The 21,335-nt window shown below is 50.3% G+C and overlaps 2 protein-coding genes across 3 annotated transcripts; one reads left to right on the top strand and one right to left on the bottom strand.

The window, feature by feature from the left end:
• Positions 1-546: 546 nt before the first annotated feature.
• LOC308469195 (tripartite motif-containing protein 46-like) lies at positions 547-9,707 on the bottom strand (the record flags this gene model as incomplete). Its single annotated transcript, XM_081024541.1, has 4 exons — positions 9,456-9,707; positions 3,986-4,241; positions 2,137-2,483; positions 547-690 (listed from the first exon to the last, which is right to left on the bottom strand). Coding segments are annotated over exons 1-4 (810 nt in total), but the record flags the coding sequence as incomplete, so codon positions are not given.
• A 499-nt stretch (positions 9,708-10,206) lies between these two features.
• Positions 10,207-18,197, top strand: KRTCAP2 (keratinocyte associated protein 2). 2 transcript variants are annotated; one of them, XM_081024539.1, is made up of 5 exons: positions 10,207-10,510; positions 12,336-12,490; positions 16,576-16,639; positions 16,836-16,902; positions 18,010-18,197. In XM_081024539.1, exons 1-5 carry the CDS (start codon positions 10,222-10,224, stop codon positions 18,128-18,130), a joined length of 696 nt encoding a protein of 231 aa, XP_080880665.1. In that variant the 5' UTR covers positions 10,207-10,221; the 3' UTR covers positions 18,131-18,197. The 2 variants fall into 2 exon arrangements, with proteins under 2 accessions (XP_080880665.1, XP_080880666.1); XM_081024540.1 differs by lacking the exon at positions 10,207-10,510 and adding an exon at positions 10,512-10,609.
• The last annotated feature ends 3,138 nt before the right edge of the window (positions 18,198-21,335 follow it).

Genomic DNA, 21,335 nt, shown 5'->3' on the forward strand with positions numbered 1-21,335 from the left:
CTAAAAAGTAAGGGGAAATGTGCGTCTTATGGAGCGAATGCAGGCTGCACAGCTATCCCAGAAGCCAGAACAGCAAGAGGGATTGCTGCTTTCACTGTGCAGCGATCCCTCTTGCTGTTCTGGCTTCTGAGATTCAGAATATTTTTTTTGTTGTTTTCCTCCTCCAAAAAACTAGGTGCGTCTTGTGATCTGGTGCGTCTTATAGAGCGAAAAATACGGTATATTTTATATTGTAAGTCTCTGTTAACTCACAAGTGTTATTTCAGTCCTGTTAAAACGCTCTTCCAGGTATAAAATAAATTTCCTCCAGTCTTTACCAAAACCTTGGTCTTCCTGGTTTCTGATATTTCTAGTCATTTTCGCCAGCTCAACATAATCCATCAGTTTAACTCGCCGTTCTTCTCTGGTGGGGACTTTTCCGTCTTTCCATCTCTGGGCCAGCAACTTCTCTACCTTCCTTTCTCAACTCAGCCATTTTATCAGAACTGCCTGGGCGGACAGAGGTGGGGATGAAGGAGACAGCTTAAATCCCACCGAAAGCCTCACCTTGAGGGCCTGGTAGGCGCTGACGACGGGCGAGATCTTGTGGCCCGTGTGCGTCCGGCGAACACGGCACAGCTGGCAGACTAAGCGCTGGCAGCTCTTGCAGTAATGTGTCACCTCTTCCCGGTGTTCTGGGCATGTCAGACCCTGTGCGGGACACAGAAGGAAGCAGGTTAGTCACGGTTTTTACTTTGTTCGAAGTCCCTGGCACTCGCGGACACAAACGCAGGCTTCCTAGTCTTTGTGGGGAGAGGACTTTCCCTTTGAATCCGTTTCTTTAAGACAGGAAGCCTCAGACCCAGGGGGCACAAATGAACTGGAAAGTGCCTACAAAGTGTGCCTTAGTAGCTCTATGTGAGGGGGAAAAGGCCTTCAGGAACAAGAAACAAGACCAAGGAAGATTCCTAAGGCGTACCCTTGAGAAAGGCCCTGGATTGGGAGAAATGTGGGGGAGAACTTCGTGCAAAAACAGGGACACACACACACACACCAAGAGGCAGTGTGGTGCAGTGGTTAAAGTGTCAGACTAGGACCTGGGAGAGTCCGGGGTTCAAATCCTGACCTGGCCAAGAAACTCACTGGGTGGCCTTGGGCTAGTCACTGCCTCTCAGCCTAATCTACCTCACAGGGTTGTTGTGGGGATTGACTGAGGAAGAGGGAGAACCATGGAAGCCACCCTAGAGGAAATGTTGGGATATTATTATTATTATTATTATTATTATTATTATTATTATATGCTTCCTATCTGACTGGGTTGCACCAGCTGACTTATATAAAAGCATAATAAAACGTTACAAAAGGCTTCCCTAAACAGGGCTGCCTTCAGATGTCTTTTAAAAGTCAGATAGTTGTTTATTTCCTTGACATCTGATGGGAGGGCTTTCCACAGGGCAGCTGCCGCTACCAAGAAGGCCCTCTGCCTGGTTCCCTGTAACCTCACTTCTCGCAGCGAGGGAACCGCCAGAAGGTCCTCGGCGCTGGACCTCAGTGTCCAGGCTGGACAATGGGGGTGGAGACGCTCCTTCAGGTATACAGAGCCAAACTGTTTAGGGCATGGGTAGGCAAACTAAGGCCCAGGGGCCGGATCTGGCCCAATTGCCCTCTAAATCCGGCCCGCGGACGGTCCGGGAATCAGCGTGTTTTTACAAGAGTAGAATGTGCCGTTTTATTTAAAATGCATCTCTGGGTTATTTGTGGGGCCTGCCTGGTGTTTTTACATGAGTAGAATGTGTGCTTTTATTTAAAATGCATCTCTGGGTTATTTGTGGGGCATAGGAATTCGTTCATTTCCCCCCCCCCCAAAAAAAATATAGTCTGGACCCCCCCCCCAAGGTCTGAGGGACAGTGGACCAGCCCCCTGCTGAAAAAGTTTGCTGACCCCTGGTTTAGGGCTTTAAAGATCAGCACCAACACTTTGAACTGTGCTCAGAAACATACTGGGAGCTAATGTAGATCCTTTAGGACCAGCATTATATGGTCCTGGCAGCCGCTCCCAGTCTCCAGCCTGGATTAGTTGCTGTTTCCAAGTCACTTTCAAATAAAAAGCAAAGTCTTCCTGCCTGGCCCTTGGAGGAGTTGGAGGGAGACCCTTACCTTGGGCCGGAACGTGAGCGTGGGTGGGGTGGGCTCGTGCTGGGCTTTCTGGGTACCCCACGGGTGGTAGAGCTTAAAGCACTCGTTGCAGAAGCTGGATTTGCACTCAGTGCAGCCCTTGGTGGCCTCCAGCTGCGGCGGCTTGCAAAACTGGCACATGATGGCGGCGCTGACGTTGATGGTGTGGCGGTAGCGCTCCACCACCCTCTCCAGCGTCAGGTTGCGGAAGAGGCTGCCCAGGCCCCTCTCGCCCAGGTCCACATCCCTCTGGCACAGCGGGCAGGGGAAGAGCACGCTCTGGGGGTGCAAGAGGCCGCCTCGCTTGCGCCCCGGGTACGTGCCGAAACCTGGAAGCACAAGGACACCAGAAGACAAGGCAAGGTGACGTTGCGCACACAGCAGATGCTTCCCCAGAAGATGCAGGAACTCCCATCAGCCTCGGGGAAACTGGCCCATGGGCAGGGCTGATGGGATTCGTAGTCCGGCAACATCCGGATGGTCACAGGTTCCCCTCCCTTGTCCTAGAATCATGTCCCAGCCAATCAGGTATGGGGAGCCCTCCCATGTCTTGCTGGACTCCAACTCCCATCAACCTCAGCAAGCATGGCCAACAGTCAGAGGTGATGGGGATTGTAGTCCATCGACATCTGGAGGGTCACAGGTTCCCCACTCCTGTCCTTGACCCGTGTCCCAGCCAATCAGGGATCACATATTAAATGCGGTCAGGGACTGGCTTGGACGCTGAGGAGCGGTGGTTGGATACTGATGAGCAGCCACTGGGAGGAGTGGGATTGGGAAAAGGATCTGGGGGAGCCTGTAACAGCTAGGAGGCAAGAGGCAGGAGAAGCTGCAGGATTGGAGGGTGAAGAACAAGTACAGGAGGAGAGAGAGATGGGTCAGGCTGGTGGAGAGTCACGGGCTTCCACACCTCCTCTCCTGCCTCATCTCTTCTACTCCACTGTCTCCCAGGACCAGAAGAGGACTGAAGCGAGAGGAACAGGAGGCTAAAATCAGGCGTAGTCTTCGCCTGCTTGCGTTCAGCTCAGATGGAGGAGATACATGAGCCAAAGTCAGGGACGGGGCCTCTCTGTTGCGGCAACAGCCTCATCATGGGAACGCCCAGGAGTAGCTGAGAGACGTAAGACTGATGGACTTTCCTCGTCTGACTGTGGCATGTAAGCAAGTGTGGGGAACTTGTGGGCCCTCCCTCCAGATCTTGCTGATAACCCAAAGCCCCTCTTTCCACTTTCCTCCCACCCTGTTTCCCCTGTGCCAAATTTTAATTTGTAACATCCTCAGGGCAAGGACCTGCCCTTTTGCGCTTGCAGCACGAACTGCAAACATTCCTACGGCCCAACCGCTTTTAACTTCAAACAGGTAAAGTTAAAGGTAAAGGACTCCTGGACGGTTAAGTCCAGTCAAATACGACTATGGGGTTGCAGTGCTCATCTCACTTTCAGGCCAAGGGAGCCAGCATTTGTTCGCAGACAGCTTTCCAGGTCATGTGGCTAGCATGACTGAACTGCTTCCGGCACAACAGGACACTGTGACGGAAGCCAGAGCACACAGATACGCCGTTTACCTTCCAGCTGCAGTGGTACCTATTTATCTACTTGCACTGGTGTGCTTTCAAACTACTAGGTTGGCAGGAGCTGGGACAGAGCAAACGGGAGCTCACTCCGTTGTGGGGATTCGAACCGCCAACCTTTCGATCGGCAAGCCCAAGAGGCTAAGTGGTTTAGACCACAGCGCCACCCACGTCCCATCTTCTACCAGGAGGGGGTGCCCTCGCCCTACATGTCCCCCTGCCCACCAGCAGAGGGCGCCGCCACACTGCCCTCCTCCCCACCTGACTTAAGGAGTCGGTCCAGACGCTCTGGCTTGGGGATGACCCGGCGGCCCAGGCGAGGGCTCCGCGTGGCTGGCGTGGAGGCAGGCGAGGTGGGCTCGGAGGTGGGGTCTGGACAGACGTAGCCTTGCTGCAGCAGGACCTCGGTGGCGCAGATGTGGCAGACATTGTGCATGCAAGGAAGCACCAGGGGCTGCTTGTACATCTCCTTGCACACCGGGCACAACAGCTCCCTCTCCATGTTCTTCATGCTGGTCTGGAAGGACAAGGAAAGAGGGGAAGGGAAAACAGGGTTCAAGAGAACAAAACCGTGATTCCTGCAAATAGAGGCTGGTTCTAGCTCAACACCAGTATTATAACATACTGTAGGATCCCCCGCAAAAGGGACCTAAGAGGTATGGGGGCAACAACAGGGGGTGCTGAGGGTGTAAATGACTACCAGACTTTGAGAAGCTGGTATCGCTGGATCAATTTTGTTCAATTACTTAAGGCTGAATAGTTTTAATTGGCTTTTGAATGCATGTTCAATTAATTTTGCTTTGATCTGATTTACAGCATGCCTGCGCCGCTTTTCGTTCGAATGAATGAATCCCAAAGCGGCTTACAAACAGTGAATAGCAATAACACAAGACCACAAATGCAGCATAAATCCCACAGAACAATTAACAAATCATCAGCCTAACTGTTGCAACCTATAAAACACAGTTAGCAAAGCAACAACTACAAAAACAAGCTGAGGATGGCAATGAAAGCAAAAGTCGTCTCACGTGATTAACGAACCAATAGGGCATTTATAATCTATTAAACAAAAATTAACAATGCTGACGAAATAGCAACCAAAAAAATAAACTGAGCACTGTTACGTTCACGCACTGCACACACCCTTTTTGTTCCTGTTTTGAATTTTATCGCGTTACCATCTTCCTTAGTGGGTCGTCATGCAAACCGCTATTCATAGAATCGCAGAATTGTAGAGTTGGATGGGGCCACAGGGGTCATCTAGCCCAACCCCCTGCAATGTAGGAGGCTGCAGAAGGCTCGAACCCACAACTGTGAGATTAAGAGTCTCATGCTCTACCAACTGAGCTATCCTGACTGCTCTGAACTGTGCTTTTTGTAGGGGGCACTGAGGATGTGTTTATGTAACCAAGGCATAAACGAAAAAGTTTGGGAACCACTGGCTTAAAGGAAGGATGGGGGGAGGAGGAAATACAGGGCAAAATAATGAATAATTAAAAATAATAAAAAATAAAAAATAATAACGATAGCGGCTTCCTCCGCTTTGACACTCTCAAAGAGTTTGCCCATCGCTCGCGACCTCCCTTTGCAATCTGGAGCAGGGGTTGCAGTATCACCTCTCCCTGGCAAATCACAAGGCAGTGTTGTGCTACAGGGAACCAGGCACAGGGCCTTTTCAGTGGTGGCGCCCGCCCTGTGGAACGCCCTCCCATCAGATGTCAAAGAGATAAACAACTACCTGACATTTAGAAGACATCTGTGTGTCATTTTAATGTATTTTTAATCTTTGCTGGAAGCTGCCCAGAGTGGCTGGGGAAGCCCAGCCAGAAGGGCGGGGTACAAATAATAAATATACTATAATTATTATTGTGCTGCCCGTAGGAAGAACAGACCAACAGCGCGCCTTAGAACACTTCCCAGAATCCTTCGCAACATGCTTTGTTCCATGGCCTATGTGCAGGGGTGTCAAGCATTTCCCTGCAGCGGCTAAGGGAAAGGATCCTGGTTGCTAGTTGCAATTATACCCCACCCACCCACCCCGCTGCTGCCCCCCCCAACCCCAAAAAATACAGGCTCTGCCTTGAGATTTATATTCATCTCTTCAGGCTATGAAGCCTGAAGTCGCTAAAATAGCATCACCCACACACAAGGTTTGTAAATGTACCCAAACCAAAAAAAGTTTAGCAAGGGGGGGGGGACCCTATCTAGGGGCTGGGGGGCAGGGAATACAACCGTACAAGGACTGAGCATATTCACTGCGCCATCTAACTGTTGAGAAGAGCGGGGAAGGGACCAAAAAACTGAGTGAGGGAATGGAATGGAGCCTCTGGCTGGCTGGGATCCTGAACAAAAATGGCAAATTTTGTGGCATATCCCATTTGTATATTATAAGTATTAATATATAATATTTGTAGTAGTAGTAAGTATTCTGCATTTGCTGTCACGCTTAGGGTGTGTCTCATTTGCATCCTCACAACGACCCTGCGGGATAGACAAAGCAGAAAGCAAATGACTGGCCTAAGTGCATCCATTAAAGCTTTGGGAGTTGAATGCGACTCAAAAGTTTGCCCGCGTCCTGCCCACGGGTGCAATGAAGCCCTTGAGGTCTTTCCTTGGCGCCCACAAGGCTTCTGACCACACACACACACACACACACACACACACACTGCCTCCTTCAAAAGAGCATAGAGATGAGGGAGGAAGTTGCAAGAGTGGCACTCTTTCCCACTTCCTCTTTCAGCTCTATGTGCTTTCCATGTGCTTAATTTACCGCTTCCGACTTTTACCCAGATCCCTTCAAAATGGCTGCATTTTCTGTCTCTTGGCGGGTGCAGCAGGGAGGAGATTTGGGGGACAACAGACCAGGAAGGGAGGCGACGCCCGTGATGTTCACTCAAAAGTGCAAACGTGCCCACATGCCTGAAAAGGTTGCCGACTCCTCTAACCACTGCTCCATGCTACCTCACTAATAATGCTTAGCTGTCCTGCTTCAGGTGTGTTCAAAGGGCCTCATTAACACCCCCCCAACCACCTTGTAAACCAGGCCACTGTTTAATATCCCCATTTTGCAGATGGGGCTGCAGGAGTTGAGGCACAGAAATTTGCATCAGGGAACTTGCGGGAGCAGCAGCGAGACCTGGGAACGTTTTGCAGTTCAGTTTTCCTTCAACCATTACACCGCAGTGTTTGTCCTCAGAAAATAGCAAGACCTGACCAGTGACCCATCTAGTCCAGCGTGTACTAAGATTTGGGTTCGAATCCTTCTTGAGTCACAACGGCCTCAAGAAAGATTCGAACCCAAAAGCACGCTCCTTGCCTGTGTTTTGTAGAAAATGGGGACTATGTACAGCTCCTTCACTCCCACTCTAGATTATGTTACAAAATAAGGTGCCTTACACAGAGTCACACCACTGGTCCAACGAGCTCAGCACTCCCTGCACTGACTGGCAGCAACTCTCCAGGGTTTCGGACAGGGGAGATTCCCAGTCTTCCCTGGCAATGCTAAGATCCTTGGTCAAGCTAAGGATCTTACCTGCTATTTATTTGACCACCCAATGATTTACACTGTAATATGAATAAATTGCTGAAAAATCACAGCTTAACAAGTTTAACAATCAATCCCTCTTCCCAAGGAACTCTGGGAATTGTAGCTCTGTGAAGGGAATTGAGGTCTCTTAACCACTCTCAGCATCCTTAACAAACTACAGTTCCTAGAATTCTCTGGGGGAAGCCATGACTGTTTAAAGTGGCTTCATAGTGCTTTAAATGTAGGCTGTGGATGTGGCCTAAGTCTACTCAGATGTAAGTCCCACCCACAACTTTGGGGTGTCCTGGCTTTTACTTTTTGAAATATGGCAACCCTAGCATTGGTGAAGTCTTTTCTAAGGGTGGTGATACTGTGAGGTAGGGGTGATATCAATAATAGAAGTATGATTTATTTTTTAAAAAAATCTATTCACACAGACATAAAATAGATTCCTAGAGTTTCTAGGGATTGAACCTGGAATCTTCGGAATGCAGGGCATTGTACTTAGCTACTGAGGTATGGACCTTCTATAATCCCCCCCCCCCACACACACACACAAAAATCCATCAGGAATTTATTTATGTTCTTACAATATGCAGAGACATGACCATTAGCGAGAGAAACAGCACTCATTTCTGGGGACAAAGAGATTTCCCAAAGGTCAATAAACTATATGTGCAAGGGGCATAGCGCCCACCTTGCATGCAGCAGGTCCTGGGTTCAATCCCTCACACCTCCAGGCAGGGCTGGGAATGTCCCCTGCCTGAAACTCCGGAGCGCAGCTGCCAGTCCGTGTCAACAATGCTGAGCTAGATACACCAATGGTCTGATTCAGTATAAGGCAGCTTCCTCTGCTCCTGTTTAAATCAGGCCTTTCTCTACAAACAGGAGGAGTGGGGTCTCCCTTTATTTGTAGGGGGTGGTCCATAGCTCAGGGGGGGCAGAGCATCATCTGCTTTGAAAGTCCCATGTTTCAATTCCCAGCATCTCCAACAGGACTGTGTCTGAAACCCTGGAGAGCAGCTGCCAGTCAGTGCAGGCAATATAAGCGTAATGCTCCAAATCAGCATCAGCCGCTCACGCCCACCCACCCAGATTCCCCACTCGTGCAGCTCAGAGGCAGGGCCAGCCTGCTTTCCCCACCGCTGGGCACACAGGCTGGCGGGGGGCGGGGGTTAGGGAGAGAGAGACCCCGCCTCCCAGTTCTTACAGGCAGTTTGGCAGCCAGCCCAGTCTCTGCCGCGTCCCATTCAAGGGCACTCTTGTCCTTTGGCCAGGGAGTGGGGTGGAGGGGGGCTCTACTGCCTTGGCGGCACCCCGTGCCCCAAAGCTTCATTCCCTTCCGCTCCGGCTGCCCAGCGATTCAAGGCACCCAGGGAAGAAGGTGGTCAAAAAACAGGAAAGAAACCCCAGCATCTGATCTTTTGCCAAAGAACCATTCATCTTGCAGTTTCCCAGCCAAGGCTTCCCCACCTAGAGATCTGCCGCCACGGGGCCCAAAGGCATTTCCCTCCCCTGCCATCCATCCATCCCCAAGGGACGGGCACTCACCTTGCCCAGCGCCCGCCTGGATGCCATCTCTCTTGGCAAGCGAGAAGGGACACACATACACATACACACACACAAAGCAGGAGGGGAGGGGAGGGGGTGGATGGATGGAGGAGGGCGGGGAGGGAGGGAGGGAGAGAGCCACAGCGGAGGCAGACGCTGGACCAGGCAGGCCCTGGCAGCCAGCCCTGGGAGGAGGTTGCCATGGCGACGGAGAGATGTGCTCGGATGCTCACAGCATCCTTCACTTAGCCCTGAAGGGAGTCCGGGGAAAAACTGATGGAGCTTGTGGGGTGGGGGGAGGGAATGGGAGCGTCTAGGCTAGTTGTCAGCAGGGGAGGGGCAGCGCCTATTTTATTTGGGGGGGGTGATTTCCAGGGTTTTTTGCGGGGGGGCGGCTCTTTTGATCTCAGTGGCAGCAACATGGATCCCCCATCATGCCGACGCACTAGGGAGACAATGGGATGCCCGTACTAGATCTCTCTTCCTCACACCCCCATCCCGCAAAGCATCCCTTCTCATGGCATACAGAAAGTCACCCCCACATCGGCTGCACTAGATTGGGGTGTTTTCTCCCCACAGCCTTTTTCTCTCGTCCCCCCCCCCCCGTTTTTCTATCCCTTGCGTTGCCCACCCTCTTTGCCCCCCGATTCTCACGCTGATCCGGACGAGGGCATCCATGATCGACGTGAAGGAGTGGAGGTCCTCGCCCTCGGCCATGACTCCCGGGGGGGACGGGGGGCTTCCGGCCTCCGCACCCCCCGCGCCGCCCCGGCAGCGCTTTGCAAACGCCTCGGTCTATTGCGGCCGAGAGCCCGGGCGAGCCGTCGGGGAGGGAGGAGGAGAGCCAGCAACGCGCATGCTCCTCCGGAGAGGCTCGGCTCCGGGCTCCCTGCCTCCCTCTCGCGTCGTCCCCCCCCCCGCACTTTGAAGTGATGGAGGGCGCGTGTGAGTGTGCTGGGTTATTAATAATAATTATTTTATTGCTGGTGCAGCAGATCCCACATGAAGAGCGCTTTAGGGAGGAGGAGCAGCCAAGGGGAGCGGGGGGGCAGAAGGTTGATGGGGAGCTTCCAGTCGCCACATGCCATCCCAGGGTGTGGTCATTTGTTGATAGGCTTTGGTCCTGCTTTCCACAGTGTCACGGGCCAGGCTTTGCATGGGCAAGGGTGCATCTGAGCATAGGCAGAGTGCATTCCCTTAGCTTCTCAATCGGAAGGTGTAAGGTTTCAAGAAGCTGTACATTTTGCATTTATTACCATCGTCGTCGCGTCATTATCGTTAAACTGCAGAACTCACTCAGGCCTACAAATGCGGAGGCAAGACTCGAACCCGCGACTTCCCGGGCCTGCCGGCGTTCTCCAGCTCTGGTCCTTTGTTCGCTGAATGCGCGTGTGCTCCCCCTAGCGGCCAGCCGGAGGAAATGAAACGCAGCAAAGCCTGCTATGGGCGCCGCCGGCCGCTAGGCGGGGAACGTGGCGCGACGCACGCTTCTCCGCCTCTCTCAGGCGGCGGGGAGTGCGGTGTGCGCTTGCGCGGAGGCGCAAATTACACGTCTCCTCTCAGAGCCGCGCCTGCGCGGCAGAGAGAACTCCCTCTCGCCGAGGGAAGGAGGCGCAAGAACGGCGCATGCGCGAGGGAAAAAGGAACCAGGGAACTTTGGTTCAAACCGGGAGCGGACACATCGGAAGGCGCAGCGCGGTGCATTATGGGTAATGTGGCATGGGGGTTGGGGAGGTGGGCGACATGCATGCTCCTGGCCTGGGGAGGGGTGGGCACTGCTGCCAGCCTGTGCTCAGGGCGCCTTGTGGGTGAGGAGCATGGGCAATGGTGGTAGAGCGTGTGCTTTGAGTGCAGAAGGTTCAGTCCCCAGTGGCATCTCTGGGTAAAGCTGGGAAGAGGCCTCCCCTGTCTGAAACCCTGGGGAGCTGCTGCCAGCCTGTGTTGTTGTTGTTTAGTCGTGTCCGCCGCTTCGTGACCCCATGGACCAGAGCACGCCAGGCACTCCTGTCTTCCACTGCCTCCCACAGTCTGGTCAAACTCATGCTGGAAGCTTCGAGAACACTGTCCAACCATCTCGTCCTCTGTCGTCCCCTTCTCCTTGTGCCCTCCATCTTCCCCAACATCAGGGTCTTTTCCAGGGAGTCTTCTCTTCTCATGAGGTGGCCAAAGTATTGGGAGTCTCAGCTTCAAGATCTGTCCTTCCAGTGAGCACTCAGGGCTGATTTCCTTCAGAATGGATAGGTTTGATCTTCCTGCAGCCCATGGGACTCTCAAGAGTCTCCTCCAACACCAGAATTCAAAAGCATCCATTCTTCGGCGATCAGCCTTCTTTATGGTCCAGCTCTCACTTCCATACATCACTACGGGGAAAACCATAGCTTGAACTATACGGACCTTTGTCGGCAAGGTGATGTCTCTGCTTTTTAAGATGCTGTGTAAGATGCCAGCCTGTGTAGGCAACACTAAGCTAAATGGACTCAGTATAAGGCGCCTTCCTGTGTCTGGGAGGTGCTGTCGCTCAGTGGCAGAGCATCGGCTTGGTCCCAGGTTCAATCCCCGCCATCTCCAAATAGGCCCCTACCTTCCTCAAACCCCAGAGAGCCACTGTGAGTCATTGCGGACAATACTGAGCTCAGCAAATGAATGGCCTGGCTGTGTTGCAAGGCAGCTTCCTAAGCTGAGGAGAGGCTGGAGCTCAGCAGTGGAGCATTTTCTTTGCATGTAGAAGGACCCAGTTCCAGTCCCCTGCACCTTTCCAGGTACGGGTAGACCAGGGTCTGGGCACCTCAGACCTGTCAGCCAAACTTGGCCCAGCAGGCCCCTATCTCGTGCCCTCAGGCCGTGCCTGACACTTTCCTTGAGCGATTTTTGGGTATCAACTTGTAAACCCAGTTTGAGCATCAGTTACAGTGGCACCTCGGGTTACATACACTTCAGGTTACAGACTCCACTAACCCAGAAATAGTACCTCGGATTAAGAACTTTGCTTCAGGATGAGAACAGAAATCGCGTGGCGGCAGCAGGAGGCCCCATTAGCTAAAGTGGTACCTCAGGTTAAGAACAGTTTCAGGTTAACAACGGCCCTCTGGAACGAATTATGGTAAGTACTTAACCTGAGGTACCACTGTACTAAGTTTCAGGGGCAGCAAAAAAAGCGGGGTTCGTGGCACAAAAGTTGGACACCAGTTTGGAATCAATTAGACAATGTTCGGTTTTGGGCTATACCTGTGGCCCCCAGTTTGAGCATCAACTACTCAGTTTGCGGGGTGGGGTGATAGAAAACACAGGGTTCACAGCACAAAACTAGCACAAAACTCTGGCACCGCTTTGGAGTCGATCGGCCAATGTTGGGTTTCGGGTATTAAATTGTCACCCCGGTTTGCTGTGTCAGTCAGTTTGGGGGGAGGCAGCACAAAGCGTGGGGTTCGCGGCACAAAACAGCACGAAAATGTTGTGCTCACGTATTAATGGCGCTTGTCCTTCGTGCTCCTGCCAGCAGAGGCGAGTGACCCTTGTCTCTTTCTCTGTCCCCAGCTGTCGGCACGGGTACGTCGTTGGTGCTTTCGTCTCTCCTGTGCCTCCTGCTCTTCACCGGGATGCAGATGTACAGCCGCCAGCTGGCATCCAGCGAATGGTTGACCATCCAAGGGGGCCTGCTGGGCTCTGCCCTCTTCATCTTCTCCCTTACCGTATCCTCCTACGTGCGGCATTTTACTTGGGCATTTTCAGCCGGGCTGGGGCTGTCAGAATGGGATGGGGTCAAAGGGGGCGCCCAAAGGCATTAGCTGATCCAGCAGGAAGGTGGCACATAAAGGACTGCAGCTCAGGAGGTAGAGGGTCTGCTTTGCAGAGGTCCCAGGCTCCATGCCTGTCATTTCCAGGTAGGGCTGAGAACGTTCTCGTCTGAAACCTGGGCGTTTTGCTGCCAGTCAGTGTAGGCACTCCTGAGCTAGAGGGGCCAGTGGTCTGAACTCCAGCTTCTTACGTCCCTGTGTTATAAGTGGTTCAGCCTCTGCTTTGCGGTGCAGAAGGTTCCTGGCATCTTCAGGTAGAACTAAGAGAGGCTTCTGCCATTTTCTTCTAAATGTTTTATTTCCTCAAACAGTGCCGCGGAAGTAATATTGATTAAAATACTAAATATAAATTAACTGACCCACCCCCAGCTTGAACGCTGTTTCAAAACTCAGATTACATTTCTTGGAAGTGCAATATATTCTACAAATAGCATTGAGAATCTTTTTTTTAAATATAATATTCAAAGTGCTGTTTTTCTAGAAAAAGAGGTGCCAGAATGCAGCGTGAACACCTCCGTTGTTCTCTTAGAATGGCAGTGGTGCCCACCTGAGAGGTGCCGGAACTGAATTTCAGTGAAAAAACCCCTGATAATAATAGTAACAATAATAATACAGTGGTACCTCGGGTTACAAACACCTCGGGTTACAAACACTTCGGATTACAGACTCCGCTAACCCAGAAGTAGTACCTCGGGTTAAGAACTTTACCTCAGGATGAGAACAGAAATTGAGTGGCAGCAACAGTGGGAGGCCCCATTAGCTAAAGTGGTACCTCAGGTTAAGAACAAACCTCCGGAACGAATTAAGTTCATAACTAGAGGTACCACTGTACAGTGGAACCTCGGTTCTCAAACGTCTCCGTTGATGAACGTTTCAGAACCCAGAAGTAAATGCTTCCATTTTCAAACGCGCTTTGGAAGCCGAACTGCTTCCGCTGTGTGTTTTTCAATTTTCACCATTGAAATTGACATTCTCCCTTTGCGCCTCAGTTGTTGAACATTTCAGAATTCGAACGATCTTCCGGAACAGATTACATTCAACAACCAAGGTTCCACTGTGATTTAAAAAAAAATGTTATTATTTGTACCATGCCCCAGCCACTCTGGGTGGTTTCCAACAGATACAAAAACATAATAAAACGTCAAGCATTAAAAACTTCCTAATTATTACAATAAATAATACTAATTTTTTGTTTACAGCATTCATTGTTTTCAGTAACCTATGATCAAAACACTCCAGCTACAAGCAATATATTTTACAGATTGCTTTACAATTGGAGAAATAGAAATAATTCCTTGCAAGTAATGTTGGGACAATACCCTTATTTGGGCTGAGAAGTTCTGCAACAAAATGTTGCAGTAGAGGGTGCTTCTGTTTAGGGAGCCAGCCAGCCATGCCCTTCTCTGTAATACTCCATTGCGCTCCCCCTCCCACCCAGTTTTCCATTCCCCCCCCAACAGTAAGCCAGTCATCTGTGGTCGCTGAGCACACACAAACCTCAGAGTTCCCTCAGGCCTGCTGATCCCTTCCTCTTCCGTGTAGGTGGCATGACTTTGACTACGTAAAAGGGTTGTCACTAACCACCTGAACTTTGGAAATAGAGGGAATCACATGAAATGACATCAGAAACGTGTAACCACATGCTTTCAATTCCCCCACAACCATTAACCCCCGCCTGAATCAGCTTTCTGGAGAAGTTGGGAGGGTTGGCTTTGTTTTTTACTAGCCTCATTAAAAAGGTAAAGGTTAAGTCCAGTCGCAGACGACTCTGGGGTTGCAGCGCTCATCTCGCTTTACAGGCCAAGGGAGCCAGCATTTGTCCACAGACAGTTTTTCCGGGCCATGTGGCCAGCATTTCTAAGCCACTTCTGGCGAAACCAGAGCAGTGCCCGAAAAAGCCGTTTACCTTCCCGCCGGAGCGATACCTATTTATCTACTTGCACTTTGATGTGCTTTTGAACTGCTAGGTGGGCAGGAGCAGGGACCGAACAACGGGAGCTCACCCCATCGTGGGGATTCGAACCTCCGACCTTCTGATCGACAAGCCCAAGAGGCTGAGTGGTTTAGACCACAGCACCACCCACATCTACCAACTAACCTCATTAGTTGGTCCTAAATCAAAGTGTTGCACTAATTTGACTTCCAGGGGTGTGGGGGCGCTGTTTAGTTTTTCTAATGAACGGAGACATCTACCTGCTAATTCCCTACCCCCTTTAAACAGAAGTCTAGCATTATTGGGATAAAGGTCCAGCATTTTCTTTGCTTCACTGTGCTGCTTAGGAGTTTAGGAAGTTGTCACATTCCCAGTCAAGACCATTGGTCCATCTAGTTCAGTATTGTCTACACTGACTGGCAGCAACTCTCCAAGGAGTCCTTTGCAGCCTTACCTGGAATGTTCTACATGTTTACCATAGTTACTTGCAGAGAAAAACTGGCAGGTAGCTCATGTTTTGCTTGGTTTTTAATGCAAAAATGCAATCCCACCCAGCTGAAATCTAAAGTGGTACAGTCTATACCCTACAACCTTAGGACTCTACCACACTCGTTTTATTCCACCAGCAGGTCCAGCCTTATGACTTTTGAACATATGGAGCGTTTCCCTGCATCGAAAGCAGCACTGCTCCTGATTTTAAAAACAAAAATGTATTCATTTATATTGCATTTCATTAAAATTTATATACCACTTGGTTGTTTAAAAGGAAACAACCTCAAAGCGGTTTACAAAAAGAAGAAACAAAAACAATTATTTAGAGAAAGTTCAGAAAAGTGTTTTTTTAAAGCATCTTTATTGAAAGTTCAAAAAGTACATAATTACCGTATATGTGCACTAAACATGGTGAGACGTAAATAAAAGAGAGAGAAGGAAAAGGAAAAGAACCGGTGTAGAAGGAGAAATACGGGGGGGGGAGGAGATGTATACTTTACAAGGTTGTTATTGTACTTCACCAGATCTTAACCTGGGGTGTCCAAACTTTTTTGAAAGAGGGCCAGATTAGTCCCCAAAATGGACTTTGGACATGCCTGTCTTAACATATTACAGTATTTGTAAGGATGGATTCCAAATATTACGGGGTTTGTCCATGACAAGTCTGTGTTTATATGCAAGTTGTTCATATGTTGTGATTTTGCATAAGTCTTCAATCCAGTCGTAGAAGGGAGCCTCATTTTTATTTTTCCAATTCATCAGCATCAGTCTTTTTGCTGCACTAAGGGTACGGAGAGTCCACTCATATTGTCCTTTTGTACGGTTCCATGTGCTGGGTATATAATTCAAGAGGATACTCTGCTCTGTAAATGTCAGGTTGTTCCGCACAGTTCTGTTGATAGTTTCAATTACCTTCTGCCAAAAATCTTTTTAATATAGGACAATGAACATACATATGTTTTAGAGAAGCATTATCCCTATCGCATCTCCAACAGATAACCTTAGAAAGCCCTTTTTTAAACAAGCATAATGTTCAGAAAGGTTCAGAAAAGTAATTAAAACCAATAAGCTAAAAACCAGCTTAAAACGCTAGACGACTTTCAACATATCTAGATAGTCTTGCCGAAGCAAAAATCATTTTTTTACAAGTGTGGAACGCATGTTATGTGGCACCTGCCATCTCGCAAGCAAACTGGGAATTATTATTATTTCTTAAATTTGTATACTGTACCACCCTTTGTCCGCAGATCTCAGGTAGGTTCACAACATTTCTCCCCTGGCCTTCGCTTCTGGGTGAATGGTTCTACTTTGGCTACGTAAAGATGGTAGACCCCAGATCTTGTCCATTTAGCACGAAGAAGCTTTCTGGAGAACTTGGAAAGCTTACGCATTTCTGACCTTCCACCTCAATCTCTCTTATTCCCAATGACCAAGCAGTGAGTGACAATCTTTATGTAGCAACAGAGGGGAGAGTATCTGTACGACTGCGGGGGGGGGGGGGGGCTTCTTACTTCCCTGACATGTCAGCGGATGTTTTCCTTGACTTGAAACCCAGGCGTTCAACAACCTTGAAAATTTGATTTTCGGCAAAGGATTCCAAGCTAAGATCTTCCCTGAAAGTAAGCTGAACGGATTTGGGGTGATCATTTTCTTTTCAGAGAGGTGGGGGGCTGAGAAATCGGCTGGCTTGTATGTAGCAGCTGGCGGTTGGCTGATATGGGGAGGGTTTTTTTGGGGGTGGGGGTTGTTTACAAAATGATAATTTCTCGTCCTTTTTTTCCCCCTTGCCAAAACGCACCTCCTTTTCCTCCGCAGTTATTACCTGCCTGCTGCTGGCACTGTTTGCTTCAGGGCTGATTCATCGGGTCTGCGTCACCACCTGGTAAGAACAGGGGATTGTGTCCCAACACACACACACACGTCGTAACAGATCCAGATTAAGGAAATCCAGCTTGCATCACATCTGAAGCCGCTGTCAGGGCCACATCAGGGGCAGAAACCCCCACAATTAGCAGAGCAAGCAGGAAGGCCCCCGAAACACGGCCGATTGAAACAAGAATGTCGGAAGCCGCCTTATACAGAATCAGACCACTGGTCTAGCTCAGCATTGTCCACACTGACTGGCAGCAGCTCAAGCAAGGGCTGCCAGGGACTGAACCGGGAGTCCTTCTGCTCTGTTTTGCCTATCTGAGTCCTCTCCCCTAAAAGTAAAGCAAGATTCTAGTCCTCAACGTTCTGGAGCAAGGGCTGGTTTAAATAGGGAGCTGCCTTGCCTTGAGTGAGCTGATTCTCCATCAAGGTCAGTGTTGACTGCACTGACTGGCAGCTGCTCTCTGGGGTTTCAGGCAGGGGGCGTTCCCAGCCCTACCTGGAGATGGCAGGCATTGAACCCAGCACCTTCTGCATGCAAAGCAGATGCTCTACCACTGAGCCATGGCGCTTTCAAAGACATTGTTACGCTCCCTGGGTTGAAGGCTGATCGGCCAATGAACAGCTGTTCCCTTGCAGAAGGTTGGATTCCCAATGGCCGTCCTCCCTGGTTGTTGGCCATGCTGCTTGGGGGCTGATGGGAGTTGGAGTCCAGCAAGCTCTGCAGATTCTCATAGCTCTGGTTTAGCAACATCGCCTCTCCTCTGGCTGCAGTCGGGGCTGATCGTCAGAGATGCAAACCTGGGTGTGGGGGTCAAGTCGGTCTGTGTGTAAGCTAGCCTAGATGTGCATTTGCCGGCACACCCACTTTTGCACATGGTCCTGTGGGAAATTGCTCAGAAGAGAATGTGGCCCTCGAAGGGGAAACGATTCCCCACCGTGGAACTAGGGAGCCAAGCTATGGAAAGGGAGGAGGGCCTCTGGGGTGCTCTCTGCAGGCCACGCCCCTTCCTCACAAGCCACGCCCCCTCCTTTGCGAAGCAGATGGTCTAGCCTTGAGCCCTTCCCTGCGATCGAGTCTTCCTTGCAGCCCACTCACCCCTCTGGCTTCTCTTCCCAGTTTCATCTTCTCGATGATCGCCCTGTACTACATCAACAAGATCTCCTCCACGCTGTACCAGTCGACCACGCCGGTTCCCGTGGTTGCCAAGACGGTCAGTAAAGGCAGGAAGAGGAATTGAAGCGAAGGACCATCCTCAGCGCAGTCGGAACGGCCAATAAAACATTTCCTTTTTTAAAAACAAACAAGACCCCGTCCGCTTCTGAGCTTGTTATTTCAGATAAGGATGGGGGGGGGGAGTCTCCGCCCCAATGTGCTTGCATTCCAGAACAGGTGTGGGGAAGCTTTGCCCCTCCAGATGTTGCTGTGTCAAAAACCCTAATAATAATAATCATCATTTATTATTTGTACCCCGCCCATCTGGCTGGGCTTCCCCATGCCTGGTCATCTCGGCCATGCCGCCTGGGGCTGATGGGAGTTCAACAATATCTCGAGGGCAAAAGACTGACCCCCAAACCTGTAAGTGCATTTGGTACGTGATCCCTGATTGGTTGGGACGTGTCTAGGACAGAGATGGGGGACCTTCAGTCCTCTAGGTCAGGGTCCCCCAAACTTGGGTCTCCAGCTGTTTTCGGACTACAGCTCCCATCATCCCTAGCTAGCAGGAGCAGTGGTCAGGGATGATGGGAACTGTAGTCTGAAAACATCTGGAGGACCGAGTTTAAGGAAGCCTGCTCTAGGTGTTGCAGGACTACAATTCTAATCAGCCCTGAACCATCGGCCATGTTGGCTGGGGGCTGATGGGAGTTGGAGTCCAAGAACATTGTTGAACTACAACTCCCATCAGCCCCTGCCATTGGCCACATTTGCAACATCAGGAGGGCCAGAGGTCCCCCACACCCTGCTTGAGGAAAATGACACAACTTGGGAAAGAGGGAGCCAAAGGGAACCACATGGGGGAATAGGGAAATAATTATTATTATTATTATTAATCATCATCATCATACATGTACCCCACCCATCTGACTCGGTTGCCCCAGCCACTGGGCAGCTTCCAACATATATAAAAACATAATAAAACAGTACACATTAAAAGGCTTCCCTATACAGGGCTGCCTTCAGATGTCTTCTAAATGTCACATAGTTATTTATCTCTTTGACATCTGATAGGAGAGCGTTCCACGGGGCGGGCGCCACTACCGAGAAGGCCCTCTGCCTGGTTCCCTGTAGCTTCACTCCTCGCAGTGAGGGAACCACCAGAAGGCCCTCGGAGCTGGACCTCAGTGTCCGGGCTGAACAATGGGGGTGGAGACGCTCCTTCAGGTATACTGGGCCGAGGTCTGTTAGGGCCTTAAAGGTCAGCACCAGCACTTTGAATTGTGCTCGGAAACGTACTGGGAGCCAATGCAGCTCTTTCAAGTCCGGTGTTATGTGGGCTCGGCGGCCGCTTCCCATCACCAGTCTAGCTGCCGCATTCTGGATTAGTTGTAGTTTCTGAGTCACCTTCAAAGGTAGCCCCATGCAGAGCGCATTGGCGTAGTCCAAGTGGGAGATAACCAGAGCATGCACCACTCTGGCGAGACAGGTAAGGTCTCAACTGATGTCATGGCTAGTAACCGTCAGTAGCTCTCCATGAATTTGTCTAAGTGTCTTTTATAGCCAGCCTAGGTTGTTGGCTGTCGCTGCCTCCTCTGGGAGCCAGTTCCATAGTTTTTAAATATGCACCTCATGGAAAAGGACTTCCTTTTATCTCTTCACAGTTTCAAGTAGTAGGGTTTGCTCCCAGCCTTACCTGGATCAAACCTGCGACTCTGCGTGCAAGGTGGACGCAATTACATACTCCAGCGGCAAATAATACCAATATTTCAAGCAACATTGTGTTTCCACTGTCAATCGCCTGAGTGAACAATAATGCCATTTAAATTCCTCCTGGCTGTGAACAATGGAGGCAGACGCACTTTGCTAGGAAGGGCATTTCGTAAACAGAGAGCTGCCACCAAGACCGTCAGGTATCCATGCCAACTGGGCTGTCCCGTCCCCCCACAACAGCATCACTCCTATAGCTCCACTGCCAGTTGCGCAAGATAAAACACCAGTCATGTGCCGATTACTATTGTGCCAATAATGTGCATTGCAGGGGGGTTGGACTAGATGACCCTTGGGTCCCCTCCCTATTCTATGATTTCCCAGCCTTGGGTCTCTCTTGCTCTCTCGCCACCATTGCAATGTGAGGCGGCCTCCGCCAGGGGGCACTGCAGGACTGGCAGAAATCCGAGTCAGTTTTTTAAAGGGTCTGGATTGAGGAAGGCAAGCTGCAAGCTTTTGTGGTTTTAAATCACTGCAATTGTTGCACAAAAATAAAAGTGATTAGAACAAGCCTTGTTGTCTCTCAGGATGAAGCTTCATAAACAAAAAGGGCAGACGCACGTGCGCAACAGGCCTACTATTCATTTGTTCATAATGACAACAAACAATAACACACTTTAGAAGCGTTTTACAACAGCCCAGTAAGGTAGAATTGTTGTCGTTTAGTCGTGTCCGCCTCTTCGTGACCCCATGGACCAGAGCATGCTAGGCACTCCTGTCTTCCACTGCTTCCTGCAGTTTGGTCAAACTCATGCTGGTAACTTCGAGAACACTATCCAACCATCTCGTCCTCTGTCGTCCCCTTCTCCTTGTGCCCTCCATCTTTCCTAGCATCAGGGTCTTTTCCAGGGAGTCTTCTCTTCTCCTGAGGTGGCCAAAGTCTTGGAGCCTCAGCTTCAGGATCTGTCCTTCCAGTGAGCACTCAGGGCTGATTTCCTTCAGAATGGAGAGGTTTGATCTTCTTGCAGTCCATGGGATTCTCAAGAGTCTCCTCCAGCACCAGAATTCAAAAGCATCAATTCTTCGGCGATCAGCCTTCTTTATGGTCCAGCTCTCACTTCCATACATCACTATTGGGAAAACCATAGCTTTAATAATACGGACCTTTGTCGGCAAGGTGATGTCTCTGCTTTTTAAGATGCTGTCTAGGTTTGTCATTGCTTTTCTCCCAAGGAGCAGGCGCCTTTTAATTTCATGACTGCTGTCACCATCTGCAGTGAGTAAGGTAGGATACAATACGATAATTATCTTCCTTTTGTAGGTGGGGCGAAAGGAGGGAGGTTGTGGCAGAGACACAATAAAGCCATAAATTGGTTTTTAAGGTGCCACGAGACTGTTGTGGTCTCCCACCCCCCCCATTTTATCCCCACATCCATCCTTTGAGGTATAGGTTAGACTGAGAAACAGGGACTGGCCCATGGTAAGCACCCTGGCTGAGTGGAGGACTGTGCCCTGGTCTCAGAGTTGAACCCAAACCATTGCACCATGCTGACTCTCCTATACACACTCACCGGGAATAA

The sequence above is a fragment of the Podarcis pityusensis genome (assembly GCF_964106645.2).
Source record: "Podarcis pityusensis genome assembly, contig: HAP1_SCAFFOLD_755, whole genome shotgun sequence".
NCBI classification, from domain to species: domain Eukaryota; kingdom Metazoa; phylum Chordata; class Lepidosauria; order Squamata; family Lacertidae; genus Podarcis; species Podarcis pityusensis.

Coding starts and splice junctions, on each gene's coding strand:
- KRTCAP2 (XM_081024539.1), top strand. CDS start 10,222: ATGAAACGCAGCAAAGCCTGCTATGGGCGCCGCCGGCCGCTAGGCGGG. Junction 12,491..16,575: donor TCTTCATCTTCTCCCTTACC/GTATCCTCCTAC, acceptor CTTGAAACCCAG/GCGTTCAACAACCTTGAAAA. Junction 16,903..18,009: donor CGGGTCTGCGTCACCACCTG/GTAAGAACAGGG, acceptor TTCTCTTCCCAG/TTTCATCTTCTCGATGATCG.